Source organism: Dendrobates tinctorius, unplaced genomic scaffold, assembly GCF_039654945.1.
Source record: "Dendrobates tinctorius isolate UK_male_01 unplaced genomic scaffold, ASM3965494v1 ptg000042l, whole genome shotgun sequence".
Lineage (NCBI taxonomy): Eukaryota > Metazoa > Chordata > Amphibia > Anura > Dendrobatidae > Dendrobates > Dendrobates tinctorius.
In genome coordinates, this window is record NW_027361710.1 from 6,770,846 (window position 1) to 6,784,257 (window position 13,412).

Consider the following 13,412-nt stretch of genomic DNA (forward strand, 5'->3'; position numbering starts at 1 on the left):
TTTCTCATTCCATTTTCATTAAACAGTAGAATGATGTGCTTTAACAATAAGCTAAATCTTGGTCTCACTGTCCAGATGATGCTTTCCCAGGATGATTTTGGCTTACTCACATACATTTTGGCAAACTGCAGTCTAACTTTTTTATATGTCTCTGTGTCAGCAGTGGGGTACTCCGGCATCTGTTGCCACAGCATTTCATTCAAATGTCAATGGATACTTCGCACTGTCACTGCTGCACCTTGAACATGCAGAATAGCTTGAATTTCCTTGGAACTTGATTGGGGCTGTTTATTCCACATTCAGACTATCCTGCATTACGACCGGTCATCAATTTTTCTCTGCCATCCACATCCAGGGAGATTATCTACAGTAACACGGGTCGTAAACGTCTTTATATTCCTTTGTCCCCAGTGCGCAACATAATCAAGATCTCTGGAGATGGACTTGTAAACTTGAGATTGTTGATATAGTTCAACTATTTTGGTTCTCAAGTTCTCAGACAGTTCTCTTTCTGTTCTCCATGTGACAGAGTTTAAATGAACATCACATGCTTAAAACAAAGTTGTTAATTGACAAATTTTGGAAAAGTGCCAACAAATTTGTTCAGCTCATTTTGGGGGTCGTGTGTGAAAATGTGTCTAATTTGTCTTTTTTTCCCCTCTGTTTTTTTGGTGTTGTTTCAATACACACAAAAGGAAATAAACATGTAACTGCAATAGTTTTCTAGGAATAAAACAGCAAGGTTACTTACCGGTAGCTGGTTTTTCCCAAAGCCCATGACAGCACACCTGAGGGATCCACCCAGACAGGACCCTAATGAAATATAAGGACGGTACCTCTCCCCCACTCCCCCCCCCCAAACTATAGTGCACAAAAAGCGGGGGAATATACAGGTGCTGTCATGGGCATGACAAGTCATGTTTTCTCCTCTTTCAGGCCCATAGTTGTCCTAATGGCCTTAGGTAGACTATCCGTGTCCTCTATGGGAAAACACGGTCTACCTCCTGTATCACTATCAAAGTAGGAGAAGGACGAGTATTCAACATAAATTTGGCCTTGTGATGAGTATGAAGAGGAGTCGGAGTTAGAGGGAAGTTCTTTACTCTCTTTCTTCCCTTTCCTCAGTAGGGTGGGAGCCCTCCACTTCAGACCCAATAACAGATTGCAGGCTTGCCGCAAAATTAGGGGGTCTCCTCATTAATAGTTCTTTGGATGCAGTTGGAGCAGAGGTCCTTCTGCCAATCCATCCCTAGGGGTTTTTTTTTTTGCACTGTCCCTGTTCCTCTTCTTCCCCAAAACCTTCCTACCTAGGCTTCTCCTAAAGATTTAGACAAACAATAGGGGCCCATCAATCACATGATTGACATTCACGGAGATCGCTCACCACACGTTGTCAATCAAGGGTACTGGACTTGGAGGCTGTGGTGGGACACATAACGTATCCTCTCTGGGCAAAGAGGCGTCCTCTGGCTGGGAAGGCTGCTGCTCCTGGCACTTGAACGCTGCCTCCCTTGTGTCAATGCTGTGAGCGGTGGGCTGCACTGGCAGCAGCGACTGCTGCAAATCACTTTGGTCCATCTTCATTTGACCTCAGCAGTCATCCGCTCCAATGTTTGCCCTTAAAAATTGGCAGCAAGCGCCATCTTGCCTTCCTTCCAGTTCCAGCGGCTGCCCTCCCCTTCCCCCGCAAACGCAGGCCTGACACATTCTATTTCAACACCGCCCGGCGTCGTGCAGGGTACCGCCATCTTTTTTCCGGCGTCTTCCTGACGTCAACCGAAAGCTTCCACGGATGCTCTACCATGCAGGGATCAGCTGGGAGCCAGCCCGAGGAGTGCAAGTGGAGGGTGGCGCGGTGGATCAAGCCAGGACAGAGCCGACTGTGCCACCCGCACCCGATCATACACCAAGCCCCCGGGGGACCCGTGGACGGTGCTTCCAGCACTCACAGGTACGAGACCTGCTGTTCCGACGCCGGGACTTTTTCTTTCATCCATTACATGTTACTGTCAGTCTTTCAGCATGGGAATCCCATCAAGGACAGGAGCCCAACTGAGGTGGGGGAGAGGTACCACTCATATTTCAGTAGATTCCTGTCCTGGCTGGGCAGATCCCCCTTTCAGTTGTGCTGTCATAAGTGAAGGGAAAAAAACGTCACTTTCTGGAACAATTTCAAGGGTGTCAACACTTTCAACCATACATGAAGGAAAATCTGCTGCACTCTCAAAAATTGCTTGTGAGAAGCCTTGGAGCCAGGAGCGGGAGGTACGAATTAGTGTGGATGTTAGTCGAAAGTCGATTGTAGAGCATAACAAGCGGTTAGGTCAATAAACAGAAATGAGGAAGGTAATGTAGGTGCGGCAGCACTGTGGAGAGCTTTGTGGGTGAGAACAAGCAGTTTAAATTGGATCCTATAATGTATGGGCAGCCAGTGTAATGGCTAGCACAGAGTGGAGGCATCCTGGTAGACGACCTTGGCTACTGCATTAAGGATGGACTGGAGACGGGAAAGTCGAGTGAGGGGGAGGCCAATTAATAGAGCATTACAGTATTCCAGGCGGGAGTGGATTAGGACAACAGTGAGGGTTTTTGTTGTTTCCATGGTGAGAAAGAAGTAGATTCTAGAGATCTTCCTCAGGTTTAAGTAGCAAGAGTGGGTAAGAGATTGAATATGGGAGGTGAAGGAAAGATTTTTGTGAAACTTAACACCCAGACAGCACGCCTGCTGCCTAAGCATTATTGTGGTGACACACACAGAGGGAGATGTCAGATTTAGAATGGACAAGGCAACTGTTAGGTTGATTCATAACTGGCTTAGTGATCGGACCCAAAGAGTGGTCGTAAATGGCTGCACATCCAGTTGGAAAAATGTCTCAAGTGGGGTACCACAGGGCTCTTTCCTGGGCCCTGTATTGTTCAACATCTTTATCAACGATTTAGATGAAGGAATTGAGGGTAAACTGATTAAATTTGCTGAGGACACAAAGCTAGGAGGGATAGCTAATGCTAGAGGAGAGGATTCAAAAAGATATAAATAAACTGGAGCAGTGGGCAGCAACTAACAGAATGGTTTTTAACAGGAAAAAATGCAAAGTACTACATCTGGGCAATAAAAATGGGAGGAATAGGGCTAAGCAACAGCACATGTGAAAAAGACTTGGGTATAGTAATAGATCACAGACTGAATATGAGTCAACAGTGTGGTGCAGCAGTAAAAAAGGCAAATGCAATTCTAGGATGTATTAAAAGAAGCATACAGTCTAGATAACGTGAAGTCATTATTGCCCTCTACTCCTCTTTGGTCAGACCACAGTTTTGGGCACCACATTTAGAAAAAAAAAAAAAAAAAAACACATCAACAAACTGGAGCAAGTTCAGAAAAGAGCAACCAGAATGTGACTGGTCTGCAAACCCTGTCTTATGAGGAAAGGTTGCAGGATTTGAGAATGTTTAGCTTGCAGAAGAGAAGACTGAGAGGAGACTTAATAGCCATCTACAAATATCTCAAGGGCTGTCACATTGTAGGAGGATCATCTTTATTCTCATTTGCACAAGGAAAGACTAGAAGCAATGGGGTGAAACTGAAAGGGAAGAGACACAGATTAGATATTAGAAAAAAAAAACTTTATGACAGAGTGATCAATGAGTGGAACAGGCTGCCACGAGAAGTGGTGAGTTCTCCTTCAATAGAAGTCTTCAAACAGAGGCTGGACAGACATCTGTCTGGGATGATTTAGCGAATCCTGCTTTGAGCAGGGAGTTGGACCAGATGGCCCAGGAGGTCCCCGCCAACTCTACGATTCTATGAATTTTTGTGCCCGATACTGCGTGTTACAATCTGATGAACGTGAACTATCCAGTAAACTTTTGTTAGTTAAAACAAACTTGGTGCCCCCCCACCCCCCGAGCTATGAGGGGCGGCTCCTGAAGATGGAGGCCTGGAGACAGCGAAGGCCTGTGGCCTACAACAGCAGATTGGGACTCAGACACCCATGGTCTGTAAATTGCCATGGCGTTATGGAACAGCAGCTTGACTAGGGCTATCGCCCTTGGTTACTATATATTTGAACACCAAAAAAAAAAAATATATAACAGCATTTTACAGTAAAAGCAAAACCAATTATATTTCTAAAATCTGAAGATCATGGTGTGTTTTTTCCCTTGAGTATTTCCAGTTGGGGTTAATTTTCCTACATTTGCAGCAAGTCAATTCTTTCAGCATTTTCACACATTCAAATGAAAAAAAAAAAAAGCCTGTAAAAACAGATAAAAACATAGCAAAAATGTGCAAATTTCCAGTGTTATTCCTGCCAAGACTTTTTTCTGCAGAGAAATCAGATGCAAATACTCAATGTGTCACATAGCCTTAGTGCATAGGTGTATAAATACTGCAGAAAGTCTGCATCATCAAAAACTCAAACACTCATCATAGGAAAATAACCTAAAAGGGGAAAAAAATAAATAGCAACACAGACCTGTAATTTTGCAGCAACTTGGTAACAAACTTGGCATCATAAGACCCGCTGGATTTTCCATAAAGTGGATTTTGAGTCATCAATCTTTCAAGCAAAGACAAAGCTGTAAAACAAAATGTGAAACACCGCAACTTTAAAGTTAGAGATTGTGTCCATTATTAGAATTCACAGAGAACAAAGTAATTTATAGGTGTTCACCTAATCCGTTATCAATGGCAAATGGAGACCTTAATATTGGGCCAAGCTGCTTTGGATCACCAGCCAGAACCAACTGCCCTCCTTTCATCACATCCAGAATACCTAAAATTGAGGAAATGTTGAAGTTAGTAACATTTGGCCTTATTTCAGGGCATTTTCGCTACAAAGACCACATTCTTCTAGAACGCAATTTTATAGTTCAAATTACAGGGTGGGCCATTTATATGGATGCACCTAAATAAAATGGGAATGGTTGGTGACGCAGATCGGCGCGCTGAATTTGCAAAATGGGCAAAACAAAAATTGGAACAGGACCCTCTGCCTCATCACTAAACATAATGTTCTGTGTAAACTAACTTTTTTGGGTGGGCCATTTATATGGATACACCTAAACATGGGAATGGTGACAGTTCTCTTCCGTAAGGTGTCTTGCATTGAAATCTGCTGCAATGACCCAAGTACTGCGATCACCAGACCAACACAATTTCTATCCACTCCTGACGTGTTAACCTCTGCGACATGTCAATGGCTGTAAACAAAGAGACTTGTAAATAACTCATGAAAGAATAAAGTTACGTTAAAACCAAGCACACCATTGTTTTTCTTGTGACATCCTCAATAAGTTTGATGTGTCACATGACCCTCTTCCCATTGGAAAAAATAAAGTTGGATCCAAAATGCCTGACTTCAAAATGGCCGCCATGGTCACAACCCATCATGAAGATTTCCCCATCCCATATACTAATGTGCCACAAACAGGAAGTTGATATCACCAACCATTCCCATTATATTTAGGTGTATCCATATAAATGGCCCACCCTGTATAACTGGGCATCCATGTATGATAATGAGATTACTAGGTACATGTACAGCTTGAAAAGAGTTCACTGATGAACATTACGATACCTGCGACAGCTATTACACACTCAGGCTCTACTGCATGTCCGCATTCATCAATAAACACATGGGAAAAGTGACCAGAAGGGAATTTTGCAGATGCAAGCCTAGAAAATACAAAATTACAGCATGAAACTTTCATTAAAAGAGGTCACTCAATCCACTTGTTAAGAGGGAGGAATCTTTTAAAACAAGTAAATCTCAAAGGGTTCAGCCATTCTGGGAGCCCCATAGACCGGCAATTTGTTGAGAAACCACAAAAAAAGATTAAAAAAAAAAAACCAGGACCCCCAGAGTGAGATGTAATCTATGTAAATGTTCTCCACTCTGGCCAAGAGAAGAGGATCTTTATTATAAATACATATTTTCGAAAAAGGACAACCCATTCTGCAAACCTGCTGAAAACTTTAAAAAACAAAGAAAAAAACAAAACTTAATGTACATTTTTAGATGATAAATTCCATTTAAAAAGGGAACCAGTCAGCATGATCAACTTGCCTAAGCCATCTATATGAGCATGTAGGTCAGAGGAATCTGAATAAAATGATATCTTGATATCTGACATCTAATGCCAGAGACATCCTTTTCTTAAATGTAAATAAGCTGTTCCAGGCTATGGGCTGGCACTTATCTGCTCGAGATTCTGCCTCCAGAGCTTATTTTACATGACAGGAGGCATTAACAGTGTGTTTTAATGCCTCTCTGATCTGTGTTATAACTGGCACATCAGGGCTTCAGCTTCCATTAGACAGACAGGATTGTAATAGTATTTCAATACAGCAGAGCTCAAGAGCTGCAGGAAACGTGACAAGTTCAGTTCTCCTGTTCTGTGTTAGTTACATGTCTCACACTGGTAACCCTTCCTTTAATTTAAAATAATCTCGGGAGGCAGATTCTCTTGCAGATAATTGTCCGGCTAATAGTCCTGAACAGCTCCTAAATATATACAAAGGTACACAAACATCACTGAGAGGGTGAATCATCACTGGAATCATGAAAATAAAGGCTTCAAATTGAGGGGGGTCATCAGTGCATCTGTACTGAAACAATGGGTGATTTTATTTTTCCACCCATCTGTTAGACTATTTTGCATTACACAATGTTCAATTGATAAGAGACAAAAAAAAAAGACCAAGATCGGTTGACTGGACACTTGAATGACATACTTTTGAGCCACTGGTTAAATATTTGCTGTGATCCTGGGATAAACAAGGTTTTTACTTAAGGGCCTGTCACACTAAGCGATATCGCTAGCAATATCGCTATAACGTCACAGGTTTTTGTGACGTTATAGCGATATTGCTATGTCTGATACTTACCTCCGACCGCTCCCCCGCTGGTTATCGCTGATCGCGCGAGGATGTCCTGGACCGTTTCTCGTCGTCTGCTTCCTGCTGGGCTTCCTGCTGTGACGACGAGCGACGCGTGGACGCGGGCGGGAGGACGTCAGGATCGCCTCATCTGACAGGTAAGTAGCGACCCCCGACTCCTGCGATGTCGCTGGTGAGATCTGCCTGTGTGGCAGCTCACTAGTGACCACTTAGCGATTCACCAGTGATCCTGACCGCGTCATATCGTTGGTCGGGATTGCTGGTGCATCGCTATGTGTGACAGTACCTTAAGGTCTATGTCTGGCAACGCAGAAACTGTTGTGCTACAGAAGGTTGGGTGTACATTTTCAGCCTCAGGACTAAACTGCACATGCATACGAGACAAAAGTTGGCTAAAATACAGAAGTTAAAAATTATCGGTAGTGGCATAATTTATAATCTATCACACACACAAACATAGAAACCTTATGGCTTGCTCAGGTCCCCCATTCTGCCACAATGTCCTCCTTACTAGAGGAATACCCTGCCTAACAAGCCATTTTTATTGTGTAAGAGGATTACATATGGCTAAAAACTAATTTTATAACTTTGGTGAGGATATGCTAATTAGTGGGTGATTAGTTTGTGGGGGGGGGGGGGCACTGTTTTCCTCCAAGACTAGTCGCCTGTGATGCAACGGCCGCTGTGACCTGGCCAGATGGATCAGGGGCCCACTGACACAAACTTAAATCTTATACGGATGTGCATCCTCAGAACATCCAGCTGAAGTGTATTGCATCACACAGATCCATTGGGTCCATATGCGGCAATACACACTGTCGGACAATCAGAGACCAGCAGCTGATATTGGCGTGCATATGACTGAGGGTACATGATAGTGATGTCATGGACTCCCGATACACTCTGAAGTCAGCTGTAGGATTCATGAGAGGACACCGCGCGGCAGGGGAGCAGAGGAAAGGGAAGTATTTATTTTTAAATTTAAATTTGTGGCCGTACTGTAAGAAGATGAGCCGAGACAGTCAGCGGTTTCCAGTGCCCTTTGAGGCCGGAACTATGTCACCACTGTTGCTGGGGGGAGGGTTCTTCTGGGAGGGGAGGACCTTCATGCTGGACAGCAGGAGGCGCAGGGAATATAAAAGGGGACCGAGCATGGGAACGGGTCAGACTTGGCGGGAAAGCGACAGGAGAAGGTTGACTCCCTCTCCGCTCCTCTGACTGCTAACTCCACACCATTCATCCCCCAGCATACATACTTTAAAATTGACTGTCGCGACTGAGCTATCTTCTAACCCTGCCTTTGTGGGCGGTTCTTCCCCGCCTGCAGTTGTAAATAAGCTGACTTACTCAGTTCTTAAGAGACTACTCCAGAGGACTGCCTGCTGCTGCGGTCTGTGAGCATGCCCACGGTTCCTGTTCAGCGCCATTCCTGAGGAATCTACCAAAAAAACTTTCTACATTCCAGCGCACTCAAACCAAGTGGGATCGGATACATCAGCACCGTCGGGAGACAGTGCTTCTTGTTCCTCCATAATAAAGTCAGAGACATTGTCCACGATTTGCGACACATCAGGAGATATTCCAGCCTTTCCCCTGCAAGAACTGCAAGCAATAACTTACCTTATTTTTGTATATCTTTCTCTCGAGAATTGCGTTTGTGTGCAATTCCCGTTGTTGCCGCTACTAGTCTTGCCTCTCTGCGTGGGGTATTCCTTGTTTAATTACCTGTTCAGTAAATCCTGTTAACCCCTTCTCTGCCTCCGGGTCTTCACTGCATCCAACAAACCTCTCTCGCTCTCTTTTACAATTCTACTACATGGATGACTATGGGCTGTGCATTATATTATATGTATGACTATGGGATGTGCATTATACTATATGGAGGACTATGGGGAGTGCATTATACTTCTGCCAAGGTGGGATGTGCATTATACTATATGGAGGACTATGGGGAGTGCATTATACTTCTGCCAAGAGGCCCAATGACTTCCATGTACCGCCCTGAGGGCCATCATGAGGGACCTCTATACCAGCATAGAGGGCACATATATAATTTATTCAGGATGGGGAGGGGTGGGTGGAGACTAGGTCCAAATCTTGCATTGAGGCCCATCAGACTCTAGCTATGCCAATGCTAGATCTCCAATTAACTATGCTATCACACTGCTGCAGGTGTGCATAACATGATTTGCAAGAGCAGCATCACGTCAACATCCTACATCTACCTTCCTTGACATTCGCAATGCGCCGATGAAAACATGATGCATACACCCTGCTTACAGAAATTGTCAAAGAACAAGCATCGACACAGGGGTGCGATAACATGATTAGAGGGTTGACCAATTAGGGGAAAACAATGTCCCCTCAAATAGTTGCCTATTAATTAGCATATCACCATCAGTGTTATAAAATAGTTTTTTTTTTGCCATGTGCAGTAATCCCTTAGATAATAAGATGGCCTGTTAGGTAGTGTATTCATATTCCAATAAATACATGGTGGTGGTTTAGGGGAAAGCTGTCTGGTCCCCCTTAAATACTGTATGTGCTTTATTAAGCAGTTTAGCCTGGGATGTTCTTGATGGGAGCATTCGTACATACAATTTGATGTATGACTTATGGTTCACAAATTGGAAAAATACAATGGCTAGCTTTACCATGTCATGGAAAACGCGACTGTTTTCAAGGTTATCTTACAGAATTTTATATTAGCTATATGTCGGAGTGCAAAAAAGAACTGAAAGAATAAAATGAAAACTATAATAAAAAGTAATCAAATATACAAAAAACAGCATTTGGAAAATAAACACTTTGTATCATCAAGTCAAATTAGGGCAATTGAACGTCATTGAGCTGGGTGCCCTGCTTGGGACTTACTTCTATGAACAAGAGCAGAAATGTGCGTACAGGCAGCGGCAGCTCACCCATAATGTATTAAAATGGACAACCATTCATTTGATGGCCTAGAAATATATTCATACCAGCTTTAGTGGTTGTAGAACCTCCCGGCAATAATAGCTTTATTTGCTAAAGAGTAGTCTTTATTCAATGCATGAAACAATGTTAATAGGCGTTCTGCTGTAACATGTCCCATACCTTCCAGCGGTGACAAGAGTTGTGATGATAACTCTGTATTCCATGAGTTTCGCTTTATTAGGATATTCATATGTTTGGTTGCTAAAATTCCAATTGCAACACGGCTGCAGAAAAAAAAAAACAAGAAAATCTTCTATTAAGAAAAGTGGAAGAAATAGACATTTAACAAATCATTCACTATATCTCGGTGAACATGCGAGTATGCCAAGTTTCATGTGGTATTGCGCTTTTCTACAACTCTGCGGTTAGTCATCACTTCCTCGGTTGTCTTGTCGGTGAGCACACCACTTGTATTTCTATCTAAACCCCCTCTCACTCCTTCCCCCAGGGCTGCAAAGAATCAGCATGATCTCCTGTACAGGACACATAATAGTATACAGCACAGTGTAGATACACATTACATAGGGTATACAGCGATGTACATGTAAAAACACCTGCTGTATGAGTACAGATACAAAAAAGAGGCCGGATCTGCAGGGAGAGCATGGTCTGTGGCAGCATGTACAGGAGCAGCATGAGCTTTGCCAAATAGAGCCACGCCCAACCAGTCAGTAACCCCGCCCACCCATCAGTCTCTGGAGCCCAGGACTGAGATTTTGACACAAAATCATAGGAAGAGGGGGAGGTTCTCAGCCACAGATCAGGTAACCAGAAGGACAGCTCAGGTTACAGAAGGATTCGAGAAAGTATTTAGCAAATTGCATATCTCCTGCAGTTAGTTTACATGAAAGGGACTTGTAAATTTGAGACCAACCCCTATAAAGTTACTACTCAAACTCACATCTGCCCCAGTCCCTGCCACTCAGTGTGTCTAAAATGTGAAGATTAGAGGAAGGGACAATTCCAACTTCAGCGATTTTTCACATACGACAAAAACAGACCAAGTTGTATCAGTTTTGGATCAGCATTCCATCCCAGGTTCAATAGAATGTCATCAGGGCTTGTTCCAAGTTTAATCAGTTTTTCTGGGATAAGGGGTAAATAAAAGGCTTCTCCTATCAGTCTGTGAAAAGCAGACATCTGAATGATCTCCAATTTTTTTCACGGACCCATAGAGTTACATTGACAATTTTGATCCAGCACCCAAGAAAGCCACCCGATTTGGGGGAGAAAAGAAATCTTCATGCGGAGGTTGTTCTTCAGCAGATTCACACTTAAAACGCAAGTGCTGCAGGGCGATTCCATGCCGAGAAGGAATATCTTCAAAATTTTCTGATATTTTGGAAATAGTTATTTTTTTGTAAGTTCGTACTTCATTACACATGGCATAAGGTGGCAACATTGTTTCTTTCAAATTCCATATATTTCCAAGATGGTAGAGGGTTGCATATGAACACTACTGTTCTTACTGGAATCATACAGTAACAGGCTATATTGGCAAGTGGATTACTATTAACTTGCAACATGCATAACAAGTTCAGTAAATATAAAAGTACTGTTAGGAAACCAAAAATACTATAATATCTTTGGTTCTGTAAGATTATCGTTTACCAGAAATTTTGCACATCCATTGTAGACATTTTCTCAGTAACATACTGTAAGTTACCATAAGATACCATAAAGTTTTTGTAGGATAGAGAACTAAGCATAAATTAAGTTGTAAATTTCAGGCTGCGTTCACATGTTGCTTTTTTTGCCTATTCCTCACGAGACCGCTACATTAACGCGAGACCGCGACGTCAAAGGTCTCACATGGCATTACTGGGAATGGAAGCATCAATGAGGCCCGGGGAAGGCTGCACAGGACGCCGGAAAGTGAATATAACACCAATTTTTTTTTTTTTTATTATTTTTAACATTCTGTCTTTTACTATTGATGCCGCATAGACAGCCTCAATAGTAAAAAGTCGGTCACACTCGTCAAACACTGTTTGACGAGTGTGACCAACCTGTCAATCAGTTCTCCAAGCGATGCTACAGATCGCTTGGAAAATGCTAGTGTTCTGCAAGCTACTTATGCTTGCAAATTGCTATTTTTTCCAAGGGAAAATCGAGGGGATTTAAAATGCCATTTTTCCAGCGGAAAGGAATTCCGGAATTCTCACTGTAACTTCCGCTAGTGTTCTGCTACGTGTGCACATAGCCTCAGAGTTCTTATATTGCATAATGTATTAACTATTCACTAAGTTTCATGTTGCTGCTAAAAGTTTCAGGGTGTGTGCACACGCTGCGGATTCTGCTGCAGATTTGGCCCTGCGGATCCGCAGCAGTTTCTGCTGTGGTGTACAGTACCATTATTCCCTATGGGAATAAAAAAAACGCTGTGCACATGCTGCGGAATTTTCCATGTGGATTGTGCTGCGGTTTCAAATCCGCAGAAAGAATTGCATGTCAATTCTTTCTGTGGATTCCGCAGTGGTTTGCCGTCTCCTCCATTGTGGAGATGATAAACCACAGGGCAAAACTGCAGAGCAATCCGCAGATAAACCGCAGGTCTATTGACCTGCGGATTTTGCAGAATCCGCAGCATATTCTGCAGCGTGTGCACACACCCTCACAGTTTCTATATGAAGTAAACTTAACGCAAGTTACCATCAGCCTTGTAACGCAAGTTACTTCAGGTTTTCAATGTAAGTTACCTGCCTTTCAATTTTTGGACAACACTTACAGTCAGCTTTTTGAAATAATTAAATACTATCATAATTTTGATGTTCATTTTACATTATAAGTATTATACTTTATAATATATTATATTATATTTCCAAATTTCATGCCATAGGGTATTTTGCAGGCATATTTATTGGCTTTAGAACCACTAAAAACATGGTCTATTACAATAATAACTGCAAGTACCCGGATATTGAATACAAAGTTGATGACTGGGTTGAAGTAATGTATGATGGCAGAAAGTATCGTGGAATGGTTACTGAGGTTGCACGCAATGAGATGAAAGTGAAAACCATGGAACTCTATGCAAGAATAAAAATACCTGGAAATGCCCATCTAAAGATGAAATTTATTATGATGTCTGTAAAATTTTAAGAAAGGTTGATCCTCCCCTGAAAATGTGTTCTAGGGACATCTGGGAATTTTTTGATTAGCCAGGAAGTTAAATGAGCAGTGAGCACAAATTTACATCCTTGTTGAAGCTCTTCATTAGCTGTGTCTGAATTCATTGGACTGGACCACATATGTAGGCCTAGACTAAAACAGTCTCAATTCTGAAATTTTTTCTATATTGTAGAGTCCTCAATGGTTGATACCTTTTAATGGCCAACTGAAAAGATGGTAACAAATTGCAAGCTTTCGAGACTACTCAGGTCTCTTCATCAGGCATTGACTAATACAACATCTGAAGAATCACATATTTATGCACAACACAGCACAGAAAAAATGCAATAGATAAGACAAGTGACGTGAAGCAGAACTATCACTATGGGGGAGTGATAGACAGTTATGGCCATAAATTTTGGACCAG

General features: G+C 42.5%; 1 protein-coding gene across 1 annotated transcript in view; it reads right to left on the minus strand.

Moving 5' to 3' along the window:
- LOC141088896 (putative helicase mov-10-B.1) overlaps positions 1-13,412 on the minus strand; it is an 80,058-nt gene that overhangs the window by 27,188 nt on the left and 39,458 nt on the right. Inside the window, exons 7-10 of the mRNA XM_073575121.1 lie at positions 9,995-10,098; positions 5,580-5,677; positions 4,674-4,775; positions 4,476-4,578 (exon numbers count right to left, since the gene is read on the minus strand). Coding sequence (XP_073431222.1) covers positions 4,476-4,578; positions 4,674-4,775; positions 5,580-5,677; positions 9,995-10,098 — 407 coding nt within the window. The remainder of the gene's footprint in view (positions 1-4,475; positions 4,579-4,673; positions 4,776-5,579; positions 5,678-9,994; positions 10,099-13,412) is intronic.